We start from the raw sequence: 17,167 nt of genomic DNA on the forward strand, positions 1-17,167 counted from the left end.
GTAAGATTAATTTCTCAAAATGATAATTGAGAAACTGTTAACTAAGACTGTCAATTGTCAAAGTTGCAAGCCACAATCTGCTTGCTCTGTGTCGGCAAGTAGGAATGAACTAACATAAAATATGCTGTGGATTTGATAAGGATATGGACATGTTTTTTATGCCATCACTACATCAGATTCTAAGGAACTAGGGAAGCTGATGGTATAGTGCCATTTTGCACAGTAGCTATTCTTTAGGACTGGTGCTGAGGAAATGTGATATTTTTTGCTCAAGTAGCAAAATATTCTGACAAAAGATAACTGCAGAAACTGTAGATAATTTAGCCGTACTTATAACGATCCTCAAAGCATGCTTGGAATCTTCACTGCTACTCAACAATCATGATGTTGATAGTCTAATGGTAGTTGGGTACATGATCCAAGCCAGGGAAAAGCATGAAGAAAATAATAACCATATTAATGGCACAAATATCCTCAGCCTACTATGTCTACCCCCCCATCCAAAACACCAATAGGTTAGTTCCCAAAGTATCCTGTGGTGAAGGTTATGACAGTTCTAATTTCAGAAGTTAGATACTTAATGTTTAAAAATGCAATGTGGGATAACTGCCTTACTCTATGAATCAGCGCCCTCTAATTAGCAGCATATGTAAAGGACACAATTTATTTTTATTAAAATCCTTCTTCTCTGAAAACGTTTGTTTAAGTACTATTTACCTTACCCTGAAGTTAACAAAAGAATTCATTTTGAAAATTATTACTATTAAAAGTAATACATGTAGTAATTTAAATATTTACCTTAACATTTTCAACTGTATTTGTTACAAGAGAAATAATATCCAAATAGAGCTCACCACCGAGTTTCAGAAAGATAATGCAGTGATCTCTGAACATATCTAAGTCGATTAATTTGGCATTTTCATGTACTATGTAAATGGGCTTCCAATTCTCCAAACTAGATGAACCAACTGGAGCTTTCATCAGCTGTAAAACAAAGAAGAGTCTGCATACATATATGAAAAAATGAAAATTTCCAACATTTAAGCATTTTCAATCAAATTTCAATTTTCCTGTAAGAAAATGCTTCCATAAGCATTCAATAACTTGAATAATTAGTTTATTACCAGCTTGGATAGTTTAGGATATTCTGGAGAAGGAGCTACCTTAGCTTAGAAAATAAGGAAATAAGATAAGTAATTTTCATATTTTTGCTCTCTTTTATACCATCTTCTTAGTAGGTGTATGTCTATGCTTGCTAAATTTTGAGGAATAAAATAACCAACACAATAATACATATTTTTCAAAGTTGGCTTAAGTACCAGTCAGCAATAAAAAAAATATCCAGCTAAGCAATGCTATATTTCTTTTCCATAGTTTTTTTGGTATTTTCCAAAGCTCCTGCATATCTCAGCAGGAAAGATAATAAAAAGATGAAATGGAGGTCATATGGATATGAGCGTTATGGAGAGAAATTTTTGTTTTAGAAACAAGCTATACAGTAAAAACAAATGTAATGGTTACTTTGATAGATTTACCCAAACCATATATATCTCAAAGTTTCTGTTTTTTTATGAAGAATTTAAATAAAATGATCTTACAAATGCAATGCGATAATTGGGTGCATTTTAAAAGCATATATAGGAAACATGAATATTATATGCAAGGTTTGACTATGAAACCAACCACAGGGTTTTTTTTCCTCCTCGGAAATTAAAATAAAGGAGCCAATGTGGTGTGATTGTTGTTGGACTAGGAATGATTATACATAGATTCCGTTAGACATGGAAGCTAGATGGGTGTCTCTGGGCCAGTCTTAGATAACTGTAAAACATCTATCTAACCTGCACTGGATCAGCAATGAACTGATTTGAGCTGAAAATAAATTATTAAAATATATAATTATCTGAGCCAAGCTTTCTAGTTCCCATACCTTGTACACCACAGGGTTTCCATATGTAGTAAGAATATATAGATCATTGTTTCGATGCTCAACATGATAAATGATATTTTTGGTTCGTTTTTGCACAAGAACAGGAGATTTAAAAGGGCGATGACAATCTACCAACCATACTTCAGAGGTGGTCTTGCTATTACTATTTATAGTAATAAAATGTTTATCCTTTGTGCGGTAGAGATCCACAAAGTACCTTCAAACAAACAACACAGAGACAATAAAATAAAATAACATGTTATGATGTCATAATTCTTTGGGTGGCTTATGCCCGGGCCACAAATATTCAATTAAAATACAACAAAACACCTCCTTGCTTAAGATAATACATGAACTTCAGCCTGTTTTGAGATGTTGCCCTTCAACAAAGGGCAACACAAGTAACTTCAACTAGTGAGAGGTCCTTGGTGTTCTCTGAGTTTTGTTTTCTTGCACGTTTCAATATGCAAACTAAGTAACATAATCAATGCTGATAATGTTATCTGGTTTGGGTAATGAAATACTTGCAGGAAAACAACCAAGCTCAGTGAGCACCAAGAACCCCTCATATTTAACCCTGAGCTACAAATATTCTCCTTTATCAGGCAATGTCTATGGAGATTCTCAGTCATCCAGGTCGTAGTTATCCCAGATGGTTTTTCACAAGGCAACTGGAATTTCTTGTTTTTCTTTGAAGACGTTTCGCGCTTCGTGAAACATCTTCAAAGAAAAACAAGGAAGTCCAGTTGCCTCGTGAAAAAGCATCTTTGGGATCCTTGTTTTGGAGCAGCTCAAAATTTAGTAAGAACCAAGGTTTGCCTTCATGCATGAGGCAGGATGCACAATTGTTTAAGTGTTCCTCAACAAGGATGAAAGCAAATTGTGGAGAAGGGATGCTTTAAAGAATTCTGTAATAGGGCACAGCCAGATAGCGTATAGAACTGCTAGCACTCCTAATCTTAAGAATTACAGTGGTTGTACTGAAATGATTTAATCTGAGGGAAGGAAGGATCCGAAATGCCCCTTTCTGCCCTCTAATCATGTTTTTAATCCTGATAAACGTAAGCTACAGGGGTTTTTTTGTATTTAACAGGGAAAAATGAGGCATCGTTTTTAAAAATAGCCTGATTCTATTTCAAGTCCCAATTAATGAACTAACCTTTTAAAAATCTATTGCTTTGGAATTACCTCACATTGTGTTTAAACCATAGTTTGCTTAATTATGATTTGTTCACTAAGACAGAGTTGGCTGGATTCCTATCTCAATAAGCCACAGCTAATTATATTACTACATAACACTGGGAACCAGGCACCTAAGCTGGCACAGAAAAGAAGCTAGGCTACTTCATACGCTCAGCCACTTGAACAAATTGACCCGAAGATTATTTAGCTAGAAATGGGTTTCAGACTAATCCATCACACCAGTTTTATTACTTATATACATGAATATGTTGTTGTTGTTGTTATATTATTGTTGTTGTTATATTATTATTATAAAACTTTTATTCATTAAACATGAACCTCAGTCAACTGAACGTTCAAATTGACTGGCACTAATGGTTGACACAGGTTGCTGCCAGCATCCAAGGTATCAACCAGGTATCTCCTTAAAACAGGGGTGTCAAACTTGCAATGTCATGTGACGTGTCGTGATATATTGCGACTTTTTTTGCCGTTGCCGGCAATGGGGTGGGCGCGGTTTTGCTATGATGCATTTGGCCCGCAGGCCGGCAGTTTGAAACCCCTGCCTTAAAATGTAAGATGTTCCGAGTAGCACAGTTTTTTGTAGCTTTGCTGGAGTTATTGCAGGAAGCTGAAATTGCTTGATGTATTTTGCAAAGTTTTTGGACATAGTTCCCAGTGCCCCGATGACAATGGGTATCACCGTTACACATTTCACCCATAATCAGATTTAGATTTTAGATTTATTGAGATTTTTATACCGCCCTTCTCCCAAAGGGACTCAGGGCGGTTCACAGGGCATAAATATAAACAACAGTACAAACATTAAAAGATAATTAAATTAATGCCCAAGTTAAAACCAGAAAATAAAACAAACCTATAAAAAAACCCAAGTACCCCCATCAGGCCAGACCCGCTAGTTCAAATAAATGGGTCTTCAACCCGCGACAGAAGGATCGGAGGTCTGATGCCATCCGGAGCTCAACCGGCAGTTGGTTCCATAATGCCGGAGCACCCACAGAGAAGGCCCTCCCCCTGGGGGCCACCAGTCGACATTCCCTGACAGGAGGCACCCTGAGGAGGCCCTCTCTGTGGGCGCGCACAGGGCGGAGGGGAGTCGACGCCGGCAGCAGGTGGTCCTCGAGGTATCGCGGACCCGTGCCATGTAGGGACTTAAAGATCATAACCAAAACCTTGAACCTTACCCGGAAGACAACTGGTAACCAATGCAGCTCACGGAGCAAAGGTGTAACATGGGAGTACCGTGAAACTCCCAAGACAACTCTCGCGGCCGCATTCTGTACCAGTTGGAGCCTCCGAGTAGTCTTCAAGGGAAGTCCCATGTAGAGAGCGTTACAGTAGTCTAGGCGAGAGGTCACGAGCGCATGAGTGACCGTACACAAGGCCTCCCGGTCCAGATAGGGCCGCAACTGGCGCACCAGGCGAACCTGGGCAAAAGCCCCCCTAGTCACGGCCACTATGTGATCCTCCAAAGTGAGTCGTGAATCTAGGAGGACTCCCAAGTTGCGAGCCCTATCCACAGGGGGTAAAAGCTCACCCCCCATAGAAAGAGGTGGAACATCCCAGGTGTCTCGGGAAGCCGGAATGTACAGCCACTCAGTCTTGTCAGGGTTGAGTTGAAGTCTGTTCCTCCCCATCCAGACCCGAACCGCCTCCAGGCAACGGGACATCACAGCGAGGGCATCACTGGGGTGGTTTGGGGTCGAAATAAATGACCAGGTCGTGGTATTTTGTAATTCTTTCCATTTCTTTTTTGACTCTGGCATCTCCTGGTACAGCGATATCAATCAACTGTACGTTTCGGTTCTCTACGACTACGATATCTGGCGTGTTGTGTTCCAAATGGTGATCTGTCTGTATTCAGAAGTCCCACAAGATCTTCACCCTCTCATTCTCGACAACTTTTTCTACCCTATGTTCCCATGACTTTTCGGACACAGGCAAGTCGTATTTTTTACACAATGCCCAGTGGATTAGTTTAGCAACTCGGTCATGTCTAGCTTTGTAATCAGTTTGCGCGATTTTGCTGCACTCAGATATTAAATGTGAAACAGTTTCAACTTTGTAGTTGCAAAGTCAGCAATTTGGATTGCTGGGTAGATTTTTGTATGTTTGCTTTCATGGCATTTGTTTGTAGTGCTTGTTCTTAAGCAGCCAGTATTAAGCCTTCCGTTTCTTTCTTGATGGTTCCCATCTTAAGTCATGCCCATGTCAAGTTGTTATCACATTTTCCTTCAATGTTGTTATTATTGTTGTTATTATATTATGTATGCTTTATATACCTGAATTTCAACACATTCTTACCAAGCAAATCCAACTGATACACTCAACTATATTAGCATCAGTCCACAATGCTTTTTAAATGGAGCATGTGGCAGCAATGTAACCTAGATTTTTCTATTGTTGCACTAATGAATTTGCCACAAAAGACAAAATGGGCAATAGCTTTGGGATAAACCAAATAATTCCCTTCTGCTCTCCTGACTGTTACTTCAAAGCAAAATATGACCATTATAGTTAGGGAATAGATCAAGGATTTCTGACTACATTAGCAAATAAATTTTTCCTGTTCTCTTTGCAATATTGGTGCTGTTTCACAACTATTCCATATGTGAATAATGTATTATAAAGGTGTAAGTCAGGGAATTTTCCCTTCAGTGAGAAATTTTTGTATTCACTGAGTTGCTGCATAAAACTTTTCTAGTCAGTTTTCTTTTGACTATTATCAAAAAATAGCAGTTTTTTTTTCAAATTTAATACAGAATTATACATGGAGAAAGCAGTTAACTATATCTGACTTACCTTGCATCACTTTCTGTATACACCAGTCCAGAATGCTTTTTATTAAAATCAGACAAGTATACAGTATGACACTGAAGATTCTTTTGGATGGTATAGAACAGAATGTCATGTGTAGCCCATTCTAGACAAAAAAGAAAGTTTACTTTTTGCTAACATAAGATATGATTAGGAACCATAAGGCTATTGTATTTAATAAATCCAATATAAAATAATAAATTGGAAATGAGTGTGTGAAAAATTACATGCATGCACAATTCTAGAGTTAACCACCGATTAAGATTAAATTTAAGATGAAAAACAATAAGATTAATGCAGTTTTTTCAAAAAAAAATCCTGCAGAATCAGTGTGCAGTACCACTGTGCAGGATGCGTTTCTTTCTGGACTGCAACTGTCAGTCTTTCTATTTCTTCTAGTGCCCCAACAACAGTATTTTACCACTGTGAAAATAAAAAAGATGCCCAATATCTAGCACATTCATTGCAGCTTAGAGTTGTATGAATTCCATTATTCTGATGGCCTATTAACATCTGTGATATCTCTAGTACTAACTGTCACAATGCTTTCCCCCACATTTAAGCGTTACAATAATTGTTACTGCTTGTAGTTTTTGCACATGATTTCTCTTTAAAATGTCCTTCCTAATATGTATATATGTTTCAGTTTAGGACAACATATTCAATATTTAATGAAGTGGACTGAAATCCAAATAATAAGACAATTTGAATGTTGGATTAGGATTAGGAAGATCAAGATTTAAGTTTTCACTCAGCCATGGAAATTCAGTAGATGAAATTATGCCAGTTACTACATTTCTGTCCAACCCAATTCACAGGTTTGTTATTAATAGCACAAAACTGGAGTATTATATACAGTTCCTTGAATTCCCGACAGGCAGAATACAAAAAAGCACAAAAAATTCCAAAGTGTGTGTGAACGTATGTGAAAGGTATGTTTTATTATATTTACACTAGAAGTTTACTCTGCTTGAACACCCTTCTGTACTGGCCTTTTGGTATTTTTTACAGGAATACTTAATACCTTAGCAAATAGAAATGCCAATATCCTTTGAAAAATGCCATTTTAACCAACTTTAATTTGTTTCCGTTGTTTGGAAGAAGAAAATTTCAGCTGCTCTTAATTTCAACACAAAACCAAAGTGTGAGTTGTATTATGGGGAATGATTCATTAAAAGTAGTGAAATAGGGGGCTGTTTGATATAGGATTATACATATTCAGATTTAGAAATATCTGCAGAATCTGAGTTTCATGAGAATAAGGAAATGAGCTTTGTGACACAAGCTCCTGCTCTTACGTATTCTGAAATCAAAGATACATGTATAAAAAGTGTGGAACTTGCATTGGGATACTGTACTTGTTTTCCCATTTGCCCTATCTTATACTCCACTCCGTCCCAACTTCAGGGTATTTGGCAAATCTAAAAATTATGAAACCACATTCAAGTTGATTTCATATATTGTAACAGTCATCATCAATTTGTTGCGAAGTATGAAAATTAACAGCGTTCCGTGCGCCTTTGGCGTCTAGTCATGCCGGCCACATGACCACGGAGACGTCCTCGGACAAGCGCTGGCTCTTCGGCTTTGAAACGGAGATGAGCACCGCCCCCTAGAGTCGGAAACGACTAGCACACATGTGCGGGGGAACCTTTACCTTTACCTTACCTATGAAAATTAAAGACTTACACATATGCAAGGAACCAGGTTTATGAAGGCTGCATTAGTCTAGCACAGGGGGTAGGCAACCTTGGTTCTTTTATGACTCGTGGACTTCAACTCCCAGAATTCCTGAGCCAGCCGGCTCAGGAATTCTGGAAGTTGAAGTCCACAAGTCATAAAAGAACCAAGGTTGCCTACTCCTGGTCTAGCATAACAGTTTTATTCTAGGGTTATGCAAATCACTTGACAAGACTATAATACAAAGGCTACTCCAAGAAGAGTTTAGGCAATAACTACCTCTGAAAGACTTGATTCAGCACTTCCACATGGCTCCCAGGTTATTTACCCATGTGCCTAAGATACTTTCACCAGGATGCCCATTTCCTTTTTACTAAATGCTTACCAAAACTAAATGCATTTGGGATAATACATTCCACTTTTGATATTGGATGTAGTTTCACAATAATACAAGCACATTCTTCAGAGCTTGCACTTTTAATTCCAGTAGCCATATATCCATGATCTGGGGAAATTCGGATTTGCTGAATAAAAGAATTTTCAAAAGGTAGAGCTTCTGTGCTAAGTAATGCTTCGTAGTTCTCTTCATCTACAATATATAAAACAGTAATGTTAAAATGGGAGAATTAATGCAAAGAAACATCTGTCGTTTTGATATACAGCTGAATTTGTTTATAAAGTTTTGGGATTAATCTTGTATATAGAGGCCTTGATTGTGCTAAAGTTAATCAAATTCAGTGGTATGAATTTGTGACTAATTTAATTGTCACTGCTTTAATGGATGTCGATTGATTGAGTGCCAAGAAGGTATTGATTTTTAGGAACCACATCAATTTTTTCAAATTAATCAACTGATTGATGGATAGATGGACCTTAATTACAGTGAAACTGGCAAGACTGTGGTCATATACTTTTTATTTCAAAAATTTTACCTTAAATTGTGTGCAAAAAATGAAAACAAAGAAACTAAGTTTGAATGTATTTTACTCCCTAATCACATCCAAATATATTGGCAAAGGTATGGAAGAGATACGGCACCACTTTTTAAAAATATAACACAAAATCAATAGGTTATTTTAAGTACATTTTGTCCATTGTTCTTTATTTTTTTTTAAAAAAAATAAAATGACCACATATGTATGTGTATATATATATGGTATATGCTTCTATGACTGGCTGACTAAGGAATTCTGGGAGTTGAAGTGCACACATCTTAAAAGTTGCAAAATATTGTTCTATAATGTTTTAAAGGGATCTCCTATAGTTTATTGCTAAATAAAATTACAAACCTAAAAGACAGAATTCCAAGGACATTTAGGTTTACTTTTAAAAAACTACTTTCAGTGAAATTTACCCCTTAAAAACATTCCTTTGCAAATGAAGTTTGATTCCTTAATGGAATTGGTTTAAGTGTCCAGCTGTCCTCTCTGAGATTCACAAAGGCTCAAGTTACTTACATAAATTCTGAATGAAACATAATTTTAAAATAAAAATAACTAATGCCCAAATGCAAGTTCTTACATCTTGTAGTATGAGACCTAAGACACGTGGCCTCCTGCTCAAGCTTCTCTCTCACTGGTTATGATTCTAACCGATTTTGCTAAGAACATATAACCCTAACCCTAACATATACTTTTTCCTGCCTAGTGTAACACACTGTTTTAATAAGACCTCATTGAAAGTTTACTTTAATTTATTAAAGTTACATATGTAGAGACTAAAAAAATTAAGTTTAGTAATATAATAATCGTACCTACTTCTCCTAGCTTTGAACGAAATATGCAGCCATTTTCTTCAAAGTAAATATAGTCTCCAAACTTTATCTGTTTAACATTAACATAAAGATGGATCCATTACAAAGAATGTAGAATTATGTCATTATCTGTAACTACGTTTTGTCAGATTCCTGTACAATAAAGTGAGCTTTTTTGAGATCCATGGAATTAAAAGAAAAATATGCTCCTTCATATTCCTCATGTAACATAAAAACTATAAAATTTAGCACTTCTCTCCAAGCTGTCTTCCAGATGTACTAGGACTACAAGTCTCAGAATCCTCAGTTACTGCTAGGTAAGTATTCTGGGAGATGTAGTATTAGAATCATAGAATCATAGGGCTGGAAGGGACCTTAGAGTTCTTCTAGTCCAACCACCTGCCCATGGGAGATCTTATATCATCCCTGACAATTGGTTGTCCAATACTTTCTTGAAAACATCCAATGAGGTGATGTTCTGGTGTGTGTGTGTGTGTGTGTGTGTGTGTGTGTGTGTGTGTAAGCTGTTCCATTAATTGTGTGTGTGTAAGCTGTTCTATTAATTGTTCTCACTGTCACTAAGTTTCTCCTTAGTTTCAGGTTAGATGCCTCTTTAATAAGCTTCCACTCATTGCTTCTTATCCTGCCCTCAGGAGTTTTGGAAAATAAATTGATCCCCACCTCTCTGTGGCAGCCCCTCATGTACCGCATGACAGCTATCATGTCACCCCCTAATTACTCTCTTTGTTAGGCTACATACACATAGTTCCCTTAACCTTTCTTCATATGATTTGAAGAAAGCTGCTGTAAAGATATAGTAACTCAAAGAAAGTCTTTGTTTATACCACTGATTCTCAACCATGACCACTTTGAGATGGGTGGACCTCAACTCCTAGAATTACCCCATCAGCATTCTGGAAGTTGAAGTCTATCCATCTCAAAGAGGCCAAAGTTTGGACATACTGGTTTATACCATTCAGAACACTTGATTTTTATTCCACTATGATCACATTTCAGTCAATAGCCTTTTCATCTCTCTCAATTCAGTAATAATTTTTATGGTAATACAGGTAGGCCCCAACTGACTGCAATTGGCACAGGAAATTCCATCATTAGCCTTTTCATCTGTCTTCATTCAGTAATAATTTTTATGGTAATACAGGTAGTCCCCAACTGACTGCAATTGGCACAGGAAATTCCATCACTAAATGATGTGATCCTAAAGTTAAATGTTATGTGATGGAGCCATCATATCATATGCCTGCGGTTGTTCAGTGTAACATCACATGAATGCAAGTGGCGACTTCCATTGACTTGTTTGTTGGAAGCTGGTTGTCTAGTTCGCAAATGGTGATCTCATCACTGTAGGACACTGTGACTGTCATAAATGTGCAATGGTTGATCAAGTCATATGATTACTGGGACACTGCAATGGCCACAACTTTGAAGACTGCAGGCTACTGTAATTTCAACTGACCATTGAATGAATGGTTGGTAAGCAACTAGAGTTGCAGAGTGTTAATCAAATCCACTCTATTGTCTATTATCCTAGGCACCCTGACTTAAGGCATACACAGATGTACACAGGCATCACCTCACCTTGTACCCATTGAAACATATATAACATGACCATTATTTGTTCGATTTGTATCCAACTATCAAATGTATTTCATTTGCTTCTCTTATCCCTGCCAGTGGATGAATTTGACACTGGAATATAGTATTTCTCCCATCTAAAACGTTTATTTTACTGTAGGAACTAATACATATATCTAGCTGCTACTAATACATTTACGCTTAAACACTTCTCAGTTCTTAGAGAGTGAGATAAAGTCCAGGACCATTTATATATACTATTTTGATTAAGCTAAGCTTGATTCCTAACAATATCATGGACACAGTTATGTGACTTCCTTGGCAAAAATATGAAAGCTGTTTGCCACTGCCTTCTTCTGGAGTTCGTTTTTAATTATCAGCTATGCAACAAACCTAGTGTTTCAAGGTATGGGTACATCTTACTCTGGTTAATTTTCCAAGATCATCCAAATTGTTTACAAATATTTCTATATTCTTGGTATAATTAACTCTGAGATTCCTTCATATATAAATATAATGCAAGTTTCCATATTATTTATTAGATTTATAACTTGTTCACTCAGAAGCTCTAGGTCCCTCCTCCCATTTTTCCGTACAAGAATTATCATACATAAAGATTGTGTTGAGAGCACAAAACTGGCTCACAGTCAACCAATAAGTATCACATTTGCTCTTCATATATTCAGAACTTGGCTGAAACAAATGGAATACAAATGTACAGTATAATCATGAAATGTCTTAAAAACCAAACAGGCAAAAAAAAATTACCTCCTAATGAAATGCAAGCCATTAAACTTCAATAAATATAAGTGGATATTCAAACTCTGGAATAATCATGATGGACACATCACAAAATTGTTTTATTTTGATGAAAAAAACTTTGTCACATTGGTTTTAAATCCTGGTTTGAAGAAATGTATTAAATCTCAATTTCATTTTTCCAATGCACTCGGTAAAAAGATCAATGCAAATTATTCTCCTTCAGTCTCTCAATGTGTAGAATTGGGTTAATAATAATATGTTATAGATTTTTGGTAAGGATAATATGGATGTAATGCACATAAATAACATTGAAGGTTTAAAGAAGCTAGGTAAATGCAGACACTAACAAGACAAGCATTATCATAGGGACATCTCTTTAAACTATCTTCAAAATATTATTTCAATCAGTAACATAAACAAATTAGCAACTTTTATAATACTTACCATCAGGCTATTTAATCCTAATGAATGACTGTCATAGTGTTTTTTCAATTTTTGTTTAATTCTCTCTCTCAAATCTGTGTAGTTTGCTGAACAAACTCTCCAGTTCTTTTGCTCTGATTTCAGAAGATCCTAGTAAAAGATATAAAATGCTAAATGTTAAAAAGCAGGATTTATTTTACGGTACAAAATCTGAAATTATACGCCAACTAAGACATCCTTTAATTTTGTATATCCTGTTCCAGAAAATTTAATTAATAATCAAATAGGTTGGAAAGCTATAGGAATATTTTTTAAATTGAATGGGTCTTCTTTTATCAGTAATATGACAACTTCCTTTCAATTGCAAACGGCAGATTTGGAGAGGTGTTCTACCCTTTCCTAATTCTGAAAGAATTAATCATTCTCTTCCTATGATCTCAATGCTGTCCAGAGCTACTACTGAGTGCTATTGATAATGTAAGAATGTGAATATGAATTGTATTAGCAAAATCAATGTTTAATTTGTTCCTAAAATTAAAAACTTTCTCCATTTTTCCACACAGTCACACAATATGAGAGCTAAATATGAACAGTACTCAATTTGTTTCCTCATGGCAAGGAACTCTGTCCATTAAAAATGATATGGAACCTTTGATCTATGGACAATTTATAATATTTTAATACTTGTATACAAATTTAAGGACCAATCAATTGGGTTGAAATATTCTAAAGTAAACTTAATGTGTATGATAACATCATTTGCACATGCTACAATAGTAATGCATGTTATAATCTGCAAAGAGCTTTATCTATTCTTCTATTCTTCTGATACACTGCCAAATGGTAAGACTTAATCTATCTTCATTAAACAACATAATAAATTCTAAATTAAAAATGTAAAGAAATTATGGCAAAAAATTATATAAACTACTGTATAGCTGAAAAGATCTCAGCAATGTTAAGCAATTGTTTAGTAATAGCAATGCTACTGTATTTTATTTTATTTGTCTGTATCCCACTGTTATTATTGTTACAAATAATTTAAGGTGGCGAATATTTCCAATACACATTCATCCTCCTAGTTCCTATTGTCAGTCTTTCTGATCTAATATAACATTTAAATTGGATTAGTCCCACTTAGTTCCATACTTTTTATTTCTATAAACTCCATAGAAGATGGAAACTTTATAGAGATTCCTTTTGATATTCCCCCAGTTCTTACTTCAACATTTTCATTCTATCAACACAAAATGTTGCTATTTGAATTAAATTTCTGACTACATAATTTAGAAATTCTTTGGCAGAAATGAAAAATATCTTTATTCTATTGAATTGTAGTCTGTCATTGAATTTCCAGTGAATAAACAGTTTTTTAAACAGAGCTGGAATAGCAGAACCCAATTTTTAAATTATTTGTTAAATTTGTGTGTTGTCCATCTCGTTGTCCAATTACAACTGAATACAGAACAGAAGCCCAAAAAGTAAGTATCATGCCCTTATAAGCATATTTGAAAATTTATTTTTTGCCTTAATAACTTTAGTTATTTTGCCTTAATAACTTTAGTTATTTTGCCTTAATAACTTTAGTTATTAACACAAGGAAAAAGGCAGTCTTTTATTGTGTAAGGGCCAAGATATTTATTGGCCTGAATGATTTATTCAAATAACTCACCTTGCAGGAAAAAAACCTCCATGACTGAATGCTTCCCTGGGAATAAGGAACAATGCCTACATTTCTAAAACATGTTGTAAGGAAAAATATTTGTTGCTTTGTTTGACTATAAAATCTTACAGATGAAGTGGAGGAATATTTAAAGCAGTTCATGAGGTGACCAATACTGCCTTCCAAAAAAGAAAGAAAATATTTAATGCCTGAATACATGATGACAAAATATTCATCTTGCTCGATTCTTCATTCTTATTTTGAGAACTGTTAGAGTCCATAGTAATAGCAAATCCATGTAAACTAGTCGCAGCCAGTAGATGTTTACTTTTAAATGTATAGTCTTCAATTCTATTGGTTCAGACCTGGAAGAGAAAAAAGAAATTATAAAATTTAACGGAAGAGAAATTATAAACAAACCTGAGACTTTTTAGCCTTACTGGTTTCTAAAAACAGTACTCACATAAAAAATAACACTTTAAGAATACTTAATATTGTCAAAAGATGTTGCTATACCTTCAAATCACTGTTTATTCCCGGTGACTGCCTGGACAAGTCCCTACAGTTTTCTTGGCAAAATTTTGGAGTGGGCTGCCATTGCGTCCTTTCTAGGGCTGAGATAATAACTAGCTCAAGGTCACACAGCTAGCTTTATTTATTTATTTATTTTATTTAATTGAATTTCTATACCGCCCTTCTCCCGAAGGACTCAGGGCGGTGTACAGGGCAATAAAAGCATTACATACAAAAGTTAAAAGTAAGATTAAATTATCTTTACTTAATATATCTCCGGTAGGAGATATAGGAATATAGCCAGCCGTACCAACAGGCTGAAAAATAGCTTTTATCCATGGGCTGTTAGGCTTTTAAATGGGACATAATCTTATGCAGAATTGACTTGGGAGGCCGATGTGTGGTGTAGTTGGTTCACATAGTGTGGTGGGATGGAGGGTTTGTTATCACTGTGTGTTGGGGGGAGAGAGCACAGGGGGAGGCTCAGCCAATCTCAATGTACACATGTTGTACTTTGACAATAAAGGTTTATTATTATTATTATTAAATTAATTAAGCCCTAACAATAAATAATTAAAAATACCCCAAACCCTTAAACCAGGCCGGCCTGTTCAAATAAATAGGTTTTCAGATCACGGTGGAAAGAGCGAAGGTCGGGAGCCATCCGGAGCTCAACCGGTAATTGATTCCAAAGGGCTGGCGCGCCCACAGAGAATGCTTTGAGCTTAAGGTGGGACTAAACTCAGACTCCTGATTTCTAGTCTCTAACCACTACATCAAATTGGCTCCTCATTTCCATTTGTCAAAAGATAGGTCACAATGTCACAACCAAAAATCCCAATATAATTTTATTGAATCTCCTTAAGGGTGGCAGAAGACTGTACCAAGAACTTAAGGAGTAAATGCCAAGAGCCTTATTTGCAGAACAACCAAGTAACAATACAGGTTCAAGGAATTAACTGGCCCAATGTTTCCAATACTGCAATGTCACAATGGTACAAGTGAAAAGGAATGCTGCAGGTCATCAACGGCTAGATTGATTCTTTATATCAACTATTTAACTTTATAGATTTGTTATAATAATATTTGTTCTACAATACGCACAACTCAGATACTCATTTGTCTATCTTTAATCTGATTATTAAAATGTCCACATTTCCAGTTTTTGATTCTTGTTTATCTAACTGAGGTCTGCAGTTCACTTTTATAAACTCTTGCTATCTATCCCTGACTGTTTAGATCCTTCTCTGTACTAGAACAGGAACCAATTTTGGCTAAGGTCCAGTTAAAACTAAATGGCAATCATGGTATCCCTAAGGCAGGGGTCTTCAAACTTTGCTCTTTTATGAACTGTGGACTTCAACTACCAGAATTCCTCAACCAGCGTGCCTAGCTAAAGAATTCTGGGAATTGAAGTCCACAAGTCATAAAAGGGCCAAGTTTGAAGACACCTGCCCCAAGGTAAGAGGCATTGACTGGGGGCTAGGAATATAAAAACAACAATGTGCTTTTGAAAGCCCTTACCTTTTTAAATGTTTATGAAGAATTTAGCTGTCCTGTCCCAGGCCTGACATACGCACACACACTAAGGCCGTGGTGGCAAACCTATGGCACGCGTGCCACAGGTGGCACTCAGAGCCCTCTCTGTGGGCACGCGCACCGTCGCCCCAGTCCTAGGCCTTCAGCTGGGTTTTATAAAACCTTTTCGCTTTAGGCCTCCGCTGCCATGTGCAAAAAAAAAAAAAAGGTTCAATCAATCAATTTCAACTTCTTGCAAGACAAAAAAATCTCTCAAAGTTGGAATTGATTGATCGAACTTTTTAGTCCCACCCAGTCTGCCGTTACCACCGCAGCCACGCCCACCCAATGGGCCACACCAACCCAATGGGCCATGCCCACCCGGTGCCCAACGAAACATAAGTGGGTTTTGGGTTGCAGTTTGGGCACTTGATCTCTAAAAGGTTCACCATCACTGCACTAAGGAGTACAGTGCAAGGCTTTACTTTGGTTGAGCAATTATAGCAGTGGCAGGCTGGGCATGTAGTATTAACACACACACACAGTCTTCAATAGTACCAAATCCCTTAAAAATTTACAGACAAGATCCCAGTAAGCAAAGTGCCGAGTAGCAGGCAAAAGCCTGTCAGGACAGAGTACAGAAATTATAGAAACATTGTAGGTCATCAGTTATCTGGGGTCAAAAACACAGAATTTTTACATACAGTAGTTCAGGGCACAATAGACAGAGGTTCTGGTAAATGGAGTGGTTATTTCCAACAAAGGATTACTTTCCAGTGGTGGCTCTAAAATAGATCCCCAGCAGATGCAACCAGTCACTGGTGAAAATGCTCATCATGGACGGAGCTATGCAGACATTCTCTGTTCTTCTCTTCACTCAACCCTACATATCTTAGTACTGGGAGGAGGTCCTAGATCAGACTCCTCATCTTCTGCTGTCTCTGACTGCTCCATAGGCTTCTTTGTTTAACCTTTGTGAGATTAGTCTGTCTCTTGAAAAAAGGCTATACTACATGGCCATGGGATTATATTATAGAAACTATTTTTTTTTTAAAAAAACCCCTTTTAATTGCCAGAAAGATAGCACAGAGCGTTACACACCAGGATTAGGAGAACGACATCAAGTGAGGCACTGTCTAGAACAGGGCTCTTCAAACTTGGCCCTTTTATGACTTGTGGACTTCAACTCCCAGAATTCCTCAGTCAGCATTCTGGGAGTTGAAGTCCACAAGTCATAAAAGGGCCAAGTTTGAAGAGCCCTGCTCCAGAAGTATAACGGTATGTGGGAATGACCTTGGAAGACAGGAGG

General features: G+C 36.6%; 1 protein-coding gene across 1 annotated transcript in view; it reads right to left on the reverse strand.

Annotated features, from left to right (window-relative positions):
• PREPL (prolyl endopeptidase like) overlaps positions 1-17,167 on the reverse strand; it is a 33,291-nt gene that overhangs the window by 13,441 nt on the left and 2,683 nt on the right. Inside the window, exons 2-8 of the mRNA XM_081315336.1 lie at positions 13,837-14,192; positions 12,186-12,314; positions 9,384-9,453; positions 8,016-8,219; positions 5,936-6,056; positions 1,931-2,147; positions 799-984 (exon numbers count right to left, since the gene is read on the reverse strand). Coding sequence (XP_081171462.1) covers positions 799-984; positions 1,931-2,147; positions 5,936-6,056; positions 8,016-8,219; positions 9,384-9,453; positions 12,186-12,314; positions 13,837-14,046 — 1,137 coding nt within the window. The 5' untranslated portion in view covers positions 14,047-14,192. The remainder of the gene's footprint in view (positions 1-798; positions 985-1,930; positions 2,148-5,935; positions 6,057-8,015; positions 8,220-9,383; positions 9,454-12,185; positions 12,315-13,836; positions 14,193-17,167) is intronic.

The sequence above is a fragment of the Vipera berus genome, assembly GCF_964194415.1.
Source record: "Vipera berus genome assembly, chromosome: 1".
NCBI classification, from domain to species: Eukaryota; Metazoa; Chordata; class Lepidosauria; order Squamata; family Viperidae; genus Vipera; species Vipera berus.